At 36.6% G+C, this 16,265-nt stretch overlaps 2 protein-coding genes across 6 annotated transcripts in view; one reads left to right on the top strand and one right to left on the bottom strand.

The window, feature by feature from the left end:
- The window catches only part of grk7b (G protein-coupled receptor kinase 7b), an 845,646-nt gene that overhangs the window by 170,237 nt on the left and 659,144 nt on the right, over nt 1–16,265 (top strand). The gene's annotated exons all lie outside the window — the stretch shown is intronic.
- The window catches only part of baz1b (bromodomain adjacent to zinc finger domain, 1B), a 30,894-nt gene that overhangs the window by 5,455 nt on the left and 9,174 nt on the right, over nt 1–16,265 (bottom strand). For all 5 annotated transcript variants that reach the window (NM_001347672.2, XM_087292607.1, XM_087292609.1 and 2 more), the window contains 14 exon segments: nt 287–465; nt 1,722–1,828; nt 2,005–2,152; nt 2,895–3,042; nt 4,612–4,797; nt 4,920–5,106; nt 5,266–5,364; nt 5,617–5,737; nt 8,272–8,571; nt 10,985–12,503; nt 13,500–13,679; nt 13,753–14,072; nt 14,177–14,369; nt 14,623–14,767. In NM_001347672.2, the coding sequence (NP_001334601.2) occupies nt 287–465; nt 1,722–1,828; nt 2,005–2,152; nt 2,895–3,042; nt 4,612–4,797; nt 4,920–5,106; nt 5,266–5,364; nt 5,617–5,737; nt 8,272–8,571; nt 10,985–12,503; nt 13,500–13,679; nt 13,753–14,072; nt 14,177–14,369; nt 14,623–14,767 (3,832 nt within the window).

Here is a 16,265-nt window from a genome sequence, read left to right as displayed (position 1 = left end):
ATAAGCACAAGAGGCCTTTCATATTAGCCACTTCTAATACTAAATGATCATCTAGAAGTCAAGTTATTATTTGTTGTTCCTGAAACTTGGATAGGCAAAACTTTTGTCAGGTAGTGTACATAATGTTCCGACAGTCATTAACATTTTATGCCTTAACACATTGAATAATCCTTAACTGTTTTTTTCACCAGTACTTTAATGATTCAGCTAATCTTTTTTTAAAGCATTAATAAATTATCCTGATGTAGTACATACAGTTCAGTTCTGCACACCTCGCTTCACTCACCAGTTCATCGATGTCAACAGGACTGCTTGGTGCAGCTCGCGATTTAGGTTTGGCAGAAGATTTGGGAGAAGTTTTGGAAGGGTTAGTATCTGTTTTAGAAGCTGATCTAGAAGCAGGTTTGGCAGGTTTCTTCTGCATTTTGGACTTCGAAGATGTCTTGACCTTTTTCCTTGATCTCACTGTAATAAACACAGTAAAAACTAGAGTTGAACACAGTAAAAACTAGAGTTGGTGCAAATACTTTTAGACTAAGTTTGAAGCCATTCAGCAAAACATGATGCTAAATAACATTTGATAGACAACATAGCTGACCTCATTTCTACTGAACATATTAAGATATTACCATAATTATTTTAGTCTTACGGATATCTATAGTTCCAAAACTAGGGGTGCACTATTTTTTAAACCTATCCAACCTTGATACAGAGTATCGACTGATCCAGAATCTGTGCTATTTTATTTTTATTTTTTTACAGAATACAGTTTCTATTGTTTTGGTGATGAACTCAAATAATATATCTTTAGTCAAATTAACAGACCTATAGGCCTATTATACATGCCAGACACACAATCTAGCTAAAAACATGATGCTTGCTGTAAACTAGGCTACATTATTTGAGCATTCCTTACAATATTGATAGGATCTGCTGTGGTCCAGCTTACATTTTCTTTTTTAATATTAAGATTGTTTTAAGAAATCTGTAATAGGCTACTACTATTTACCTTCATTGTTGGTAAAATAACCAGCCTTTTAGCAAAGCCTGATATTCTCAGGTTTGATGCAGGCTAAACTAAACGGTCTAAGGCCATATTTGACTTATTAAACACAACCTTGCCAAATCTCACTGTGAATGAGTTTAAAAAAATTAAAGCACATTAGCACTGAGGAAAAATCAGATGCTCAAGACATAATCTTTAAAATTATGACATATTATGTAGCAAATATATTATAGGTTTTTGATACAACAAATACAGTGGGGAGTTAATTAAGTTTTTATTTACTATGGCCGCCCGCACAGTTGTGTTTATTGTTCATCTATTTTTGTCTGAAAATGATCTTTTTGGAACAAATTTAGTTTGGTAAAATTTGTATCCTAATTTTAATGTATCTTTTGTTGGTCAGTTAGCAAAGCTTCTCATTTTCATTTGATGTGCTTAAGTGTAACCACTCTTGCTGGCAGAGCGGTGATAAAAACAAAATGCTACTAGCTGTTTTTTGGAGCTACTCAATGTCCCGCCCTCTTTTTTTGTTTCAATTAAGATTACATCGAACATTGAATAATACAAAAAAAAAAAAAATCACATTGGAAAGCATTTCACAAGACCTTTAAGAAAATAATTAATAATTCCAACTCCTGAATCATAACATTAAAATACTTTTTCCCCCAACCCCTAGCGAAACAGACTGTTCTCAACATCTTCAGTTGGCACTCACAGCTGTGTCCTGTATTTCTGTGTTCTTCTTCTGAGTCTTCCTCTTCAGATTCCTCTTCATCTTCTTCCTCTGAATCCTCCTCTTCCTCAGAGTCTTCTTTGTAGTTTCTTCACATGCAAAGAGGTGAAAATTAAAGAACTTTGATATTAGGGATTAAACATAAAGATGAATAGAGCCTCATAGTTACATTTATTAAAACTAAACAAACAGCTAGTACACCTAGAGAGAAAAAGAAAAAAAAGGCACAGAATAGCCACACTTTATAATGTGCACATGACCTTACCTTCCTCTGGAGCTGCGTCGGGCAATGGTTGGCTGACAGGCTGGGCAGAGCCACTCGCCCGCTGGTATACGGTACAAGGCCGGTCTCAGACAGAACAGGTGGAAGGCTTTGTTACACTCATCACACAGAATCAACTTATCATCCTCTCCTGCAAAGAAAGACATTCATAAATCAGATTAATTGCATATTAAATCTTCCATGCAGTACTTCCTCCGTGTCGCTCGTATTACAGCAACAGGTGCCGTGTAAATCTCAAGACATTTTCTGTTTGATCAACCCCTTGTGTATTTCATACTCTACAGGTGCGAAGTCAGCTACTCCCTGCGGTCTGAGTAGTAAAGGTCATTTGTTTCACATATAATAGGGTTTCCCAATGCATCTGGTGAAGTTATGTAAGGTGGACCCAGGTTTTGCTAACTTAAAATAAAAATAAAAACCGTAAAGATTTTTCATTATCATTAATATCAAGCAATTTACTATAAATTGCTGCCTTTTGGGATTTGATAAACCATTCCACAATTTAATTAACGAAATGGTGCAAAAAACAATGGTATAAGATCTTAAATATTATGAGAGGTGTACATTCCTTATAAAACTTGGTCAGGTAATAAAGCCAGTCAAGGCAAAAGGAACCATTTAAACATCTGGATGCTTCAAACTAGTTTTGTACGCCACAATAAACTGTAAAGACATCTGACAGTTCTAAAATCAGTTTGAACAAATGCTCCTTTAATTTAGCTTAAAAAACATCTGGACATTTGCTTTGTCATTGGGGGTGTATAAAGCTACAATCTAAAAGCAACCAACTTAAAAAATTATTACGGATACAATTTTAATACAAAATTGGATAACTTTGTTCAACATCTGAGGTCGATCTTGAAGATTCTCACCTTTCCTGCGGCACACTTTACAGCGAGCGTTCTCAGCAGACATATCCCACTTGATGCAGGCGTCCAGCATGCCGAGCAGAACATGCATGCGAGAGAAAGTCTGCGCTTCACGAACAGCAGTTTTCCACTTTTCCACCGCTGTTGCTACCTAGAAATTTAAAATGCACAAGTAGGTTAGTCTAGTGTGAACACTATAAAAAATTTAAAAAGTGCCACAAGCAATGTTACATTAAATTGATTTAAGCCATGGTCACACTGCATTTTTTGCCTTATAAAGGGCTCCCGTTGTAAGCCAAATGTTAAATTTCATGATTTACAGACTAAAGAGATGAATTTCCTTGATCTATAATGAAAAAGAGTTGTTAAGAATTCCCTCCAGAACTGAGTGATTCTGCGATTGCTGAATTTAAGGCAAAATCAAGCAAAAAATAAATAAATAAAAAATTAAAAAAAAGGCACACAATTTAAGCTTGAATGTTTTATGACAGATTTCTGGCAGATATTGGTCAGCCAGGACACTTTATATTAAATGACATTATCTTCGCATATAGAAAGTGCTTATCCGGTACCCTGAGCTATCATAGATGTGGTACCGTATAGTGCTGCATGGCATCTGCAAAATAGCATGACGTGATAGCATGAGACCAATCAGAAGATTAAAACTTGATCTCTCTGTACGACATAAATAATATGGAGTTTTATCTGTCTAATCCTTTAGTTTTATCCTGCCCCTTTTCACAGCACCTTATGACAAAATTTCTCAAGCTCAAAATAGTGTGACCTTGGCTTTAGTTGTCAGAAGAGACTTTTACATTGTTGCAAAAAAAGAAAAGTTCTTTCAGGGTGACATTGAAGACTTGAGCAACAGATGTGAAAATAAATTGGCTAATTTAGCCAATTCTATTTTATATCAAATGGAAATGCCAAGAGTGTACAAAGCAGTAATTAAAGCAAAAGGTGGCTACTTTGAAAAACCTAGAATATGACATTTTCAGTTGTTTCACATTTTTTTGTTATCTATATAATTCCACATGTGTTAATTCATAGTTTTGATGCCTTCAGTGTGAATCTGCAATTTTCATAGTCATGAAAATAAAGAAAACTCTTTAAATGAGAAGGTGTGTCCAAACTTTTGGTCTGTACTGTAATATTGTTGTTGTTTTACCATAAGTTTGAGAATTAACAATAATAATAGCCCCCTCATTTTAACTTTTATTGTACAATTACAGAATCGTGAAAAAAATCGTGATCTTGATTTTATTGGGGGGGGGCACGACATGATTCTCATGATTTCACATGTTTGCACCTTCGATTTATAAATATGTTATATAAAAACAAAACAGATGGCACAAACGGAATTCGCACAGTGCCTTGGATTGGCTAAAATCTGCAGGAGTCAGAAAACAAAAATGTAAAAAATTATAGAGAAATTACATTTACATATGTTTTTTTGTTTTTGCAATCAATTTACCAATTGCAGAATCACTAGATTATGGAGGGTCTTCTCAACACAACAGATGCCTGGTTTTCTAGTCATTGTAGGTCATTGTAAGGGAATTGCACATTTGGCATTGAGTGTAAACCCTGAACATATTTTGTAACATATTTCAAATAGCAATAATATCACATTGTGACAAATATTGTATGATGGTGGATTCCCTTGCTAACATTGTCATTAATGTCATTTATTTATTATGTCAGCATCACAGACACTCACCCGGGCCTCTTCAGCCAGTTTCTTCTGATCATCCACCTCCTCAGCCGTTGTGCTCTCCTCACCACCAGTCTTCTTTTTCTTCTTCTGTTTGGGTGCCATGAAGCCCTGCAGAAACTTCTTGATAACGCTCTCTTGCAGAGCGATCACACACTCCCCAAATTCCGGCAGCTTCTCCAGCGTTTTTACCTTAAAAAACAAGTGAGATGTCAGGATTATGTTCAGTGTGCTGCTGATATCCTTGACTAGACAGTAACACATCCTATTGAGTGCCAAGCCCAACCACATGTAGTCATGTGTGTGTCTCTCACCCTCTCCTCAAATTCCTCAAACTCGGATGTGTCTTCCAAGTATCCCAAGCCACCTTTCTGCAGACGAGAAGCCACCTCGATAATGTCACTGCGCAAGAATTTGAGCAGCTCCTGGTGTCCGTCGCAGGTCTTCAGGCCTGGGTTTCCTTTTTTCGTCAGATGGATGGAATGCAAGATTTCCTGGTAACTAAAACGAAAGACAACCGTATTCATTTCAGCAGTTTTTACTAAGTAAAAGTTTGAAATGTGACAACATTCATTCAGAAATGGTTTACTATGAAGGTTTGAGGTCAGGGGAAAATAGACTTTTGTTTATTTATGCGTGTGCATGCACGCGTGTACTCACTTGATTTGTAACCTTATTTTGAGTTCACTTTCTCTTACTCCCTGAGGGTGAAGGCTCTCTAATAGTTCATCAAAGTCTTTTGGTGTATCACACACGAACCTGAAATAAAAAAATATTTTTTTTTAGCACTGCCACACAATATAGACACAGAAGCACGAGTCAAATTGGAAACAATAGCCAATCTAAGTCATCTATAATCATTCATGCATTTTAGAAATTTTTCTTTTTGGACGTTTTTTTCTCTCCACACTATGCACAGCACAAAACAATTTAAGCTTGGAGGTACAAATTACCACAAGGCTCATTTCCCAGACACCAACAGTACAGGTTGGAATTTGCAAGAACACTAACCAGAGGTTTTGGCCTTGTTTGGGCACAGTGGTCTCGATAGAAGACTCATGCGATGGCGCCCCCTGCTGGCTAATGTCGTTAGATGCGCTGATTATACTGCCCTCATCTTCTTTCTCTCCATCTGAAAAGTCAAAGAACAACGATTTTCAAACATGCAGCCTTTGCTGTACAGCATTGTTTTGTTAAAATACATTTAAGTGGGTTTTATTTTCCCACAGAAACAGAAAGTAATGGAAGTTAAAGGGATAACAACCAAAAATATAAAAGTCATAATGTACTCATCCTTGTTTCAAAACTTTCTTTTCTTTTGTTAAACCCAAAAGTTGATGTTTTGAAGAAAGCCAGAACCCTGTACCCAATAACTTGCATAGAATTTTTTTCTAATCTGTAAGTCAATGGTTAAAGGTTTTCAGCTTTCTTCAAAATATTTTGTGTTCAGCAGAAGAAAGAAACTCAAAGCTTTGGAACTGTTGGAATATCAGGTCAACTCCATGCGTGTTCAATAAAAAAAGGTCTGGAGAGGCTTTTCTTCAATGCCAAAAATATTAGTAATTTGTTAGATACAAATGAATAATTCGATGACAGAGCTCTGGGCTACGTTACCCCAATGCAATACAAGACATACATTCAGGAGGTTCGCAAATGACATACATTTCCCTGACTCCAGCATACTTACACAACTGATATTAAAGGTGGAGTTTTGGTGTAACCTCATCAGTCATTCTGCAGTTTTTGAGTGTTGCACCCAGACATACTTCCTCTTTTCTGCAACCCTTCTCTGCATACCAGAACTGAACAATTAAGTGCATCTTCAATATATTTCACAACTTCTACAAGCATCATGCTCCTTTTGACATGTCTAGACTTCTCATTAGACACCAGTCTGGAACAAGGGCCCCCGCACTACATTTATTCTTATTCTGCTATTTTCCTCTTTTCAGTTCCTTCTAAAAAGTATGCAACACAGTTAAAAAGAAGTATGCCTGGTCAATATATGGTATCATACAAAAAAAAAAGATTGTTGTGTTGTTAGTCTAAACATTTTTCTAATAAAAAATAAAAACCCAAAAGTAATAAAAATAAATTCATTTTTCTCCACAGAACAACTTGAGACTAGGGATGCAACAATTAATTGATTTCACTATTAACCATACTTTAATTCATCCCTGTTAATAAATCGTAAAGCTTCTCAGCACCGCGTTTTTGCATGGAACAAAACTGCTGCAACTAAAAGTAATGCTAACTGTGTGCTAGTTTGAAGTTCTGTGCTTGTACACCAAGGCTAGTCCATAAACTCACTGAATTAACTATGGCTGAGGCTATTAACTAAGAGCCGTTCACATAATGCATCTTTCCAGGCGCACCTAGTTAAAAGAATGCCGTGAGAGCATCGCGAGTCACCCGACAAGAACCAACCGAGCAGCTTTATACTTTGTATGGAATAAACACATTTCTACTCCAACAAGAAGAAAAAAAAAATGCAAAACGAAAATAGCAAACAAGTTTATAATCCAGTTGATCTAAAGAGCCTTTCAGACAGAGGCTCAGCAACAATTTGACTACATTTGTTCTCTTTAAAAGGGAAATACTTAGCTAATATGTAGGTTAGATTAGCATAAAACAAATTTTTTATATATTCATTCATTTATTCGGGCATTTATTTATTTATCTATCCATTGTTCTGTCACTTATTTTCAGTGTACAATTATTACTTATGTTTAAATGCCAAAACTTTTTACTTATTTTTAAGTTCAAAGAGAAATGGACAATTATTTGTTTTAATATTATTTTGTACTGTATTTAGTTATTGAGCCACAATATTTTTTCTAAACTATTATTGTTTTGAGATTCATGAATGCTTCATGATCATGATAACTGAGAAACTGTGATTATTCCTCTGATTATAATCTATAACTTGTTGCATCTCTACTTGAGACAATATGAGTAAATGTTCAGTTTTGGGTGAACCATCGCTTTAAGAATCGTATTTGACAAAACTGGTTAGGTAGAAGTTTCCAGTAAGATCCAAAAAAAACTTTTGGATTTCTTGTACAACAGATGTAAAGGTTTATTTATGCTTGTGTCAATGTCTGACATTGCCTTCACACAGTCGCATGCCCTACAGTCGCTATGCATTTAATAAGTGTCAGGGTTTGATGAAGTAGCTCCAAATGGATGTTCACTTTAAGATTAGAATTATTGCATATTCACTAGTTCCTCCCTCTTTGCCTCTTTCCTCCTTAACTGAGTTTGAGCTACTTCTTACAGGTGTAAACTTAAAACAACAGCAAAAATTCAACAGAGGAACAGAGAAACACAGAAAACCCCACATCTTACTAATGTTTCGGATGTAATATTGTCAGAGCACCACAAACAGAATGCAGAAGTATAAGCTACGTGCAAGGCATCCACAGTGGGTTACAGCCATCACTCCACGAAGAACTAAAATTCAACCTTTAGTCTGGGAAATGTACATGTTTATGTGTCTAATATTACACATTACAATAAAAGGTTTAACATTTGAGGGTCCGATCTAGTTTGAATGACAACGGAACTCATTTTGAAAAGGTTTTTCACTGTCTGTATACAGCGGCATCTAGTATTTCCTACAACTTTTTACCCCTAAACAAAGAACAAAGTAAAAATTAGACTAACCTTCTGTCTCCTCCTCTTTTTTCACCTCCTCCTCTTCTTCTTCTTCTTCGGTCAACACTGGCTCCTCTACAGGAGGAAGTGTGAACGAGTAGTCTATACTCTCGTGAACCCATCCTTTCTCAATGTATAGTCCAGGAACGACATCAGAGAACAGCCAGTAGCGGTTGTGATTGCGGTCTGTACCCAGCGGCGTTCTCCTCAACACCAGCTTAGCTTTAGTGACGGCATCCTGGAAGGCTTTCTCTGTGGCAGCTTTTTGCCTCCTGATACGCTCCTCTTCTGCTTCCTTTTCCATACGCACTGCAGAATATGAAGATATATTTTAGTATCATTTCATATCTTTTATACCATTTAATAAAACCCTTAAAGTTACATCAAGAAGTAAACTAAAAACAACAGGCTGGAGATACTACTTTTACTTAAATTGTTCACATTTGTGCTAATCATGTTATTTGCACTAAAGCTTTGAAATTATTCTTTAAAATATGTTTTGAAATGAATAAATTACTATATAGCCGTAGCACCAAAAATGAAAAAGTCCGTAAAAATGTCAGTTTCTCTTTTGCTCACTAAAGCTATGGGGATTTGCTCAAAAAATACAGTAAAACTGAAACATTGTGAAATATTACCATTCAAAATAATTGCTTACCTGCTGACAAATGTATATTAAATGCAATTTACTTTTGTAATCAGTGTTATACATTTGTTATTATCAAAAATTAAACCGATGCTGTTGGAACTTTTTCTGAAAACAATGATCCTTCGATCACTATTCTCTTTGTTCTCTTTGAAACTTTGTTCAATCAAGCAATTAATCAGAATCTAAATTAAATGTCTGAGCATTAATCAAAGCCAATTTTATAGGCATTTTGTCAGTAAAGATGATTCCAGTAAACTTCCAGCACATGCTTTTAGATGGAGGTTAGCTGTAGTTTACAGACAAGCTGTGCTAAATGCATTTCAAAAATTCACATCTCAAAAAAACATTGAGATAATCAATATGTAATACTGAAAATAGCATGGTAAATAGTACAATATTAAACTGAAAAAAAGAAAATTATTTTTTTTGGCCAAACTAACCCTTTAATATATATATTTTTTTGTAATAAAAGGGTTTCCTCCGGTATGACACACATTTGTCAATTTTCACTTTCATAGCTACCCAAATACAGAATCATGCCATACCATTTTCTAGCACCCTTTTCTAGCATAACAATACAGTACCAAAAGAGTGGAGCTAGCCAGACTCACTGCTGAAAGCTGCTATAGGTTAACAAAGAATTGTCACCTCCATGTTGGAATGACAACACAGGAAACTAAATTTTTAAATACACAGTGTAGACATAACACGGCAATAATAACACATTTACACAATATTAAAAATACAACACACCTGTCATGTTTGAATATTTGAAAAAAATTAACTTAAGAGGGTAACTTTTTGTGTTTTTTTAAATCAACCCTTTCTGATGTACACAAGTGGCAACCTCCCGCTCTTCCTCATAAGCAAACACGAAAGTAACTGAAACTGCAATTCATAGAAATTCCGCTAGACCTGGCTTCATAAAAGAGCAAATTTCTATTGACCCCACTGTTCAAATGGCCAACTTTACAGCAGAAAAAAATGTGATTACAGCCTGGTACAAAGAACGATTTAGATTCATATAACTATTACCCTTCATGACAACTGTGAGGGGGGTGAATTTTGTTATAACTCGTCCGTTTCGTTTTTATTAAGTCTGCATGATTAAAAGCAGGGCCACTTGAGAGACAGTAAGGTCTTGCTGGTTGCAGTCACGACAACTGATTCCGGTTGATTAGCCGCTGAACTTGGCATATACATCATATTTTTGTTGTTTCATGTGGCTTCACACATACATTATCAGATAATATGGCATGCTGTGTGTACTTAATTGTGCTCACAACCCATTTATGTGGCCTTTGTTTCCCAGGTGAGAGAAATTATATACTTGTAAACCATCACTATAAATGTATTTGTTTTAAGATCATTTATAATGTTCTTTAGAGCTGTAATGCACTCCGGAATCTGACAGATTGATTAGCTGTAGGCTCTAGAACAGACATCAGAAACGTTTTTATACAAGGTTATGCTTGGATTTTATAAATAGCCTAGTATTTACTAACACAGACAATATTTAATGTGTTTGGAATTAATTCGGTTTTCCTCTTGTAGAAAAACATCATGAGACTAATGCTTAGTGACTCAATGTATTACAACAGTGATCTTAACAGTCTCTGCTCAATATTTAAAATCCTCCATAGTCATCATGACAACAAAAACACTGCTGTCACCTCACTGGAAACCCCGCCTCTGCTTTCAAATGATTGGAAAACACATTTTAAAAAAGCAACTGACGCAACGCACCTTTTCCGCTCAGAGCTGACCTTTTTTAAACTACAGGAGCACAGCAAATAATGGCAGAAACGCAGCATGTGGTTAAACTGAGAGGTGCGCATAAGCAGCGCAAAAACACTTGCGAGCGTTAGTAATTCATCCAAAAAAAAAAAAAAAGTGCATACTGTGTAATCAGCCGTAAGTGTATTACTGGCAGTGTAAACGCAAGCTTGACCAGGGCAAACTGTACGGAATCGTACTGTACAAAATTGAACCCTCAGTGGAAACAAGTTTGCTCTTTTAAACCCAATTTCTAAGATTTAAAAATAAATAACGAAGCAAATAATTCTCTCTCACCTTTATTCAGTCGTTCCTGCTCTTCTTTTTCTTTCTTAGCCTGAATGGACATCAAGCGTCTACTTTTCACTGTGCTGATCATGTCTTCAGGCTCTGGCTCCTCTTTGGGGAGAACCTTAGGCGTCTCTTTCTTCACGGTGGATTCTTTCTTCTTCTCTGCCTTTATAAGAACATCACCATCAGTTTTGGTCTCCATCTGCTCTTTGCGTTTCTGCTTCTCTGCTCTTTTGCGATCGTTGGCTTCTTTGAGCGTGGCGACCCGCTCTTTCCACATTTCAGCCGATTTCTGATGCACCGCCTCCACGTGATCCTCCACCGAATAGGTCATGAGGATACGATGACACAGAGCCAACAGCAGACTGACCTTCTCCTGGGGGTCCAGTTCGAACACCTCTGCCGTCTCCAGCTTCTCCAAGAACTCGCTGCTCACCATGTCATCAAAGTCCGCGCCAGACTGCCAATCATCAGAGCCGCGGGCACTTTCTTCCTCATGTGCATCTGATGGACGCAAACACAAGCGCACCAGCTCTGATACGGAGTGCATGGTGAGAGGAATCTCAGAGAGCGGCATGTCTAGCTCACTGTAACCTTCTGCCAGCTCATCTTGCAGAAGTGTTTGCAGTAAAACCACCAACACACGGTTCAAGTAGAGGAATCCAGCCTTTTCTCCAGCGAGAGCCTCCAAGAGCACAATGGAGGTGATGGGATACTGGTCGTCAGGCATCAGCAGGCCGGAGTAGCAGTGAAGGAACTCCACTACCATGGCTACGTCTCCAAAGATGGTGTTGGGAAGGCCCTCTGGCATGTCAAAAAGACGGAAAGCTGGTAAGTTCTTGCCTTCAAGCTCCTGGTCTTCATACCGTCGAGACATCTCCCGCCTCACCTGCATCTCCTTCTCTCTCCGCTCTTTAGCTTTCTCACGCAGCTTCTGTTTGACCTCCTGACGCTTCTGCTTTAGCACGCTCTGTTTTTCCTCCTCGCTCATGAGGGCCCATCTGCGTTTCTGCTCGAGAAGTTCCCAGCGTTTTTGCACCAGCTCTTTCAGCTCCTCAGGAAGTCGTGAGCGATCTTCTGGGGACAGTGCTTTCGCTGCTTTAGACAACAGCGAGGAGAGAGTGGTCTTCTTGTCTTCTTTGCCTTTATTCTCTTTGTAAAACCGAAGGAGATGTAAGGCCATGGGCGGAAAAGGTTTGCCCAGCTTAGCAGAGCCAGTAGTCGAGCTTCGCCTTTGCTTTTTTGGGCTACCTGCAGCAGCTGGGCTTTTAGCAAGATCCAAAAGGGTCATCTGCTTCATTCTGGGTTTCTTGGCGCCTCCGAGACTTTTATCCTCCTTCTTAGAGAGCCTCTGGCTATTGGGAGTCTTGTTGAGTCCACTTTTGCGTCTTCTTTTGGGGTCAGAGGACTTTTTATCTCCCTGCTTCTTACTAGATTTTGGAGTGCCGAGGACGTTTTCCTCGTCCGATTTCTTAGATGTACCTGAGTTTTTCATTTTTAAAGGTGATCCGTTAACTTTCTTCACCTAAATTAAAGAAACAAAAAAATTAAATGGCCAGTCTGGTTAAATAAAAGATGTACTGTCATCTACAAATCATCTCTCGGACAAATATATGATACATACAATGCCAACCTAGTCAATTGAATTTAGGAATATATATATTTAAGTTATACTTAAAGTCGTGAAAACCAATACCACTTTTTTCAGAACAAGTTTGATACTATATACTCACAGATGAGAGCAATACCTGGCTCTTAATCCCTAATTAACACTGGAACTACCAGAATTCTATAATTACTAGAATTACCACAGAAATCATTCTGATTGTTCTCATACAAGATGTCATATAGTCGCCATATTTACATTTAACACTTCTATTGAGAGATTAAAATAAGGTTTGAATTTCTGTCATATTTAATGAAGTAATTACCCTAAAAATAAGATCTTTTTGTAATACAGTGCCAATACGGCCAGCTTATGCATGTGTAGTTAGGCTACTTGACCACCCGCGAATGTCTGCACCATGCTTTTATTTTCACAAGCAGGGTAGAAGACCTTTTTGCAGCACTAAATACGCTGTTTTGAAGTTAGATTTATGTTAGCATGAAGTTCTGAGGCAACAGATATGCATATTTAAAGCTACATGAAAAAGTAAGTTCATTGGGAAATGCGATAACTTTCACTACCATCGTAGTTCAAGGTAGAAATACTCAGTTCTATAGTGTTTTAAAAAAATTATTAAATTAATACATTAGAAAGAAATACATATTTAGGAAAGGGCAGGGTATCGTAGATTTGTGGGTTTTATTTTGACAAAGCAATTAAATTATAAAAATGTAAAAACTAAAAAAGTTAAAATGAGTACCTCGGTAGTTCTAGTGTTTAATGCCATGATCACTTAATCAGTAGCATTTAAACCAGAATGTGGACGTCTTACGAAAACACACTGACATGAGCATTTTATGAGACTTTTGTCATGCACTTGCATGATTCTTTTTGCTGCATCATGGTGAAACATACCTGCATGTGACTCCAGATGGTTGGGCTGAGAGGTATGTTCTGAGAGTCTTTGTTTTTCTTCTTGTCCCCTTTTGCTCCCTCGCCGCCTGTTCCTGTCTCCACAGTCTTCAGCCTCTTCCTGGGTTTTCCTTCCGGCGAACTCAAGCTTTTCCTCTTAGTGGATGGATTTTCCGCCAAAAACTAAACAAACATAAATTATAATACAATATAATGTACTGTGAAAAAGATTTTAATTCCTCTTAAACCATCTCACCTTGTGAGGATCCAGTAAAAAGTCACTGAATTTGCTCGGCAGGCTGAACTTCTTCACCAACTCATCCTCCACCACCCAGGGGGCGCTCTCTCCTGAGCCCAGCCTCAGTGCGTAGTGTCGGATGAAGTAGCGCATGATTTCTTTGTTGGGAGGCCGCTCTGTTCTGAACAGGTTGTCTGCAGGAACATCACTGATCACTTTGTCCTCGTTGACAAGTTTGACATCATACTTATGTGGCAGAAATTTCGGCATGACCCATTTCTTCTTCTCCTCTTTCATAGTGGTCGGGAGTTTCCTCGGTGAGCGGCGGGCCCTATCAGCTACAAAAATATATACATTTACAAAGAAAAAAAGTATTACCATTAAATTCTTCATTTAATTGAAACCGCTAGGATTTCACTCATATTTTGACTGAAAGACTCACAGAGACTTTCTCTCCTGCTCTCCTCCTCTTTGGACTGTGGCTCCTTCTTTAGGTTCTCCTGACTGGCGTTCTCTTTATCGCTGGATGGAGAGTCACAAGCTCCTTCCATCTTTTTTTCAGCATTTTCTTCTGGAGGATTTTCCAGCGGATGAATCTTTACCACTTCCACACTCAAAGTTTTATCATTGCCAACCTTAAAGTACAGTAAAGTAAAATATGATCACAAAGAAGTTTATTTTGTTTGACACACCTACATGATAAAGCAATTTTTTATTAACATACATTGTTACAACTAATTCTAACAACGCTAGAATTAAGCTTGAGTACATAAAACCCCTAAGAAATATATATATATATATTTAGTTAAAGATGTCTTCGAATTTACCAAGTAAACCAATTTTAATTCAAATTTGTACATTCCAATAGACAAAAATCCAACTTCATACCATTAAGTCACACTTCTCGCCCACAGCATACTTCGTGAGAATCTCCACCCAGACCTGATCCACTAGCTTATCTAGAGGTACTGTGTTATGATGCACAATCTCCAGAACAGGCTTCTCAAACCACACTGGATACTCCTCCTGAAGCCTGCCGGAAAAAAGGAGGGAGAAACCATTCAGTATTCGACAACATAATCAAGTCATTCACTTACTTTGACTTTCAAACGTTATGAACACATCTGTTTCTTCTGTTATGAACACAAATGATTTTCAAGATGAAGAAAACATGGATGGAATTGCAGGCAATCATGATGTTTTTGTCTGTTTCTGGAGACACGAACAAACTCTTAGGAGCCATTTCATATGCATTTGACCTTTTTAATTGAGAAATTGTCATTACTTCATGTATAGCCAGAAACTCTAACCTCTCGAAAAACAACTGTTAGGGAACTTAGAATTGTGTACTATATTACTGTGGAACATGCTATAAACAGTAATCCTTTATCTTTACAAATAACCTAAACATTTACCAGGGTATTTGAAGCGATTAGACGCGAAAATTAATACCTTTTAAGACCGCATAATACCTACATTAAGACCGCATACGCACTTTAGGTTTCAAGCAGGAACATTGGCGACATTAACCTACAATATATTTACTAAATAAATACTAATTATAGGAAACAAATCCTAAACTCAATCATTGATATACTGAATAAAAATGCTAATCCAGCAGGAGGTGCCAACAGAACTGTTGAAATAACGGTGTTGTCTTGGGTAACACAGTAAACATAGCAACGTGATGCCAAATTTATCAGGATTTTATCTAGTTCACAAACTATAATCAAAACATGATATTAAATTAAATACCTTGTACAATAACATCTGCCAATTTTTTATGCATAGGGCCTTGTATTTTTCTAAATTGATTTATCAACTTTGAATACTTTAAGACACTGCAGAATGTTTTTAAATGTCAATGTTTACAAACGTGTTTAACGGTCATCATATACTTAAATCCTTTAAAGTTTTTAATATTTAGTTTTTTAAAAAACATGCATTTATGAATGTATTATATCATCTTTGTATCAAATTACAAAATTACCACTTATGCGAGGTGTTTTATGCAGCATTTATGGGGCTAAGAGTAAATTTTACGTTATTCTCTTTCTCTGGCTGTGGTTATCAGTCTCACACTATTTTTTTTTTCTTTTTCAGAAAGTCTTGATAACACCATTGTGGAGTTTTTCTTTTATTATTTCAGCAAATAGGGTTGTAAAAAAAAAAAAAAGTATTTGTTGTACTCTCCTATTCTCTGCACTCTAAGTTTACCCAACTATGTTGTCTTCCACTACTGAAAAACCTGGAAATGTGAAAAGGGTCTATAATCAAATAATTCTTATTTTGTATTTAATTTTAAACAGGAATACAATATTATTCGAATGAAAAAAAATTAAAAAATATATATATTTTTTTTTTTACATGAAAATTATCTATTTATCTATCTACAAATAAAATTTAATTGACAAAATTACAGTAACTGTTAAATCTTAATATATACATTTTAGCTTTTCAGCTACTAACATTAACCCTATTAATTGATCAGAAATACTCATTTTAATTATTTTAAATAAGCAAAAGAAAAA

This window comes from Danio rerio, chromosome 18 (assembly GCF_052040795.2).
Source record: "Danio rerio strain M-AB ecotype USA chromosome 18, GRCz13ab, whole genome shotgun sequence".
NCBI lineage: Eukaryota > Metazoa > Chordata > Actinopteri > Cypriniformes > Danionidae > Danio > Danio rerio.
The sequence above is the reverse complement of the archived record's forward strand: the minus strand, read 5'-3'. Positions and strand labels throughout refer to the sequence as shown.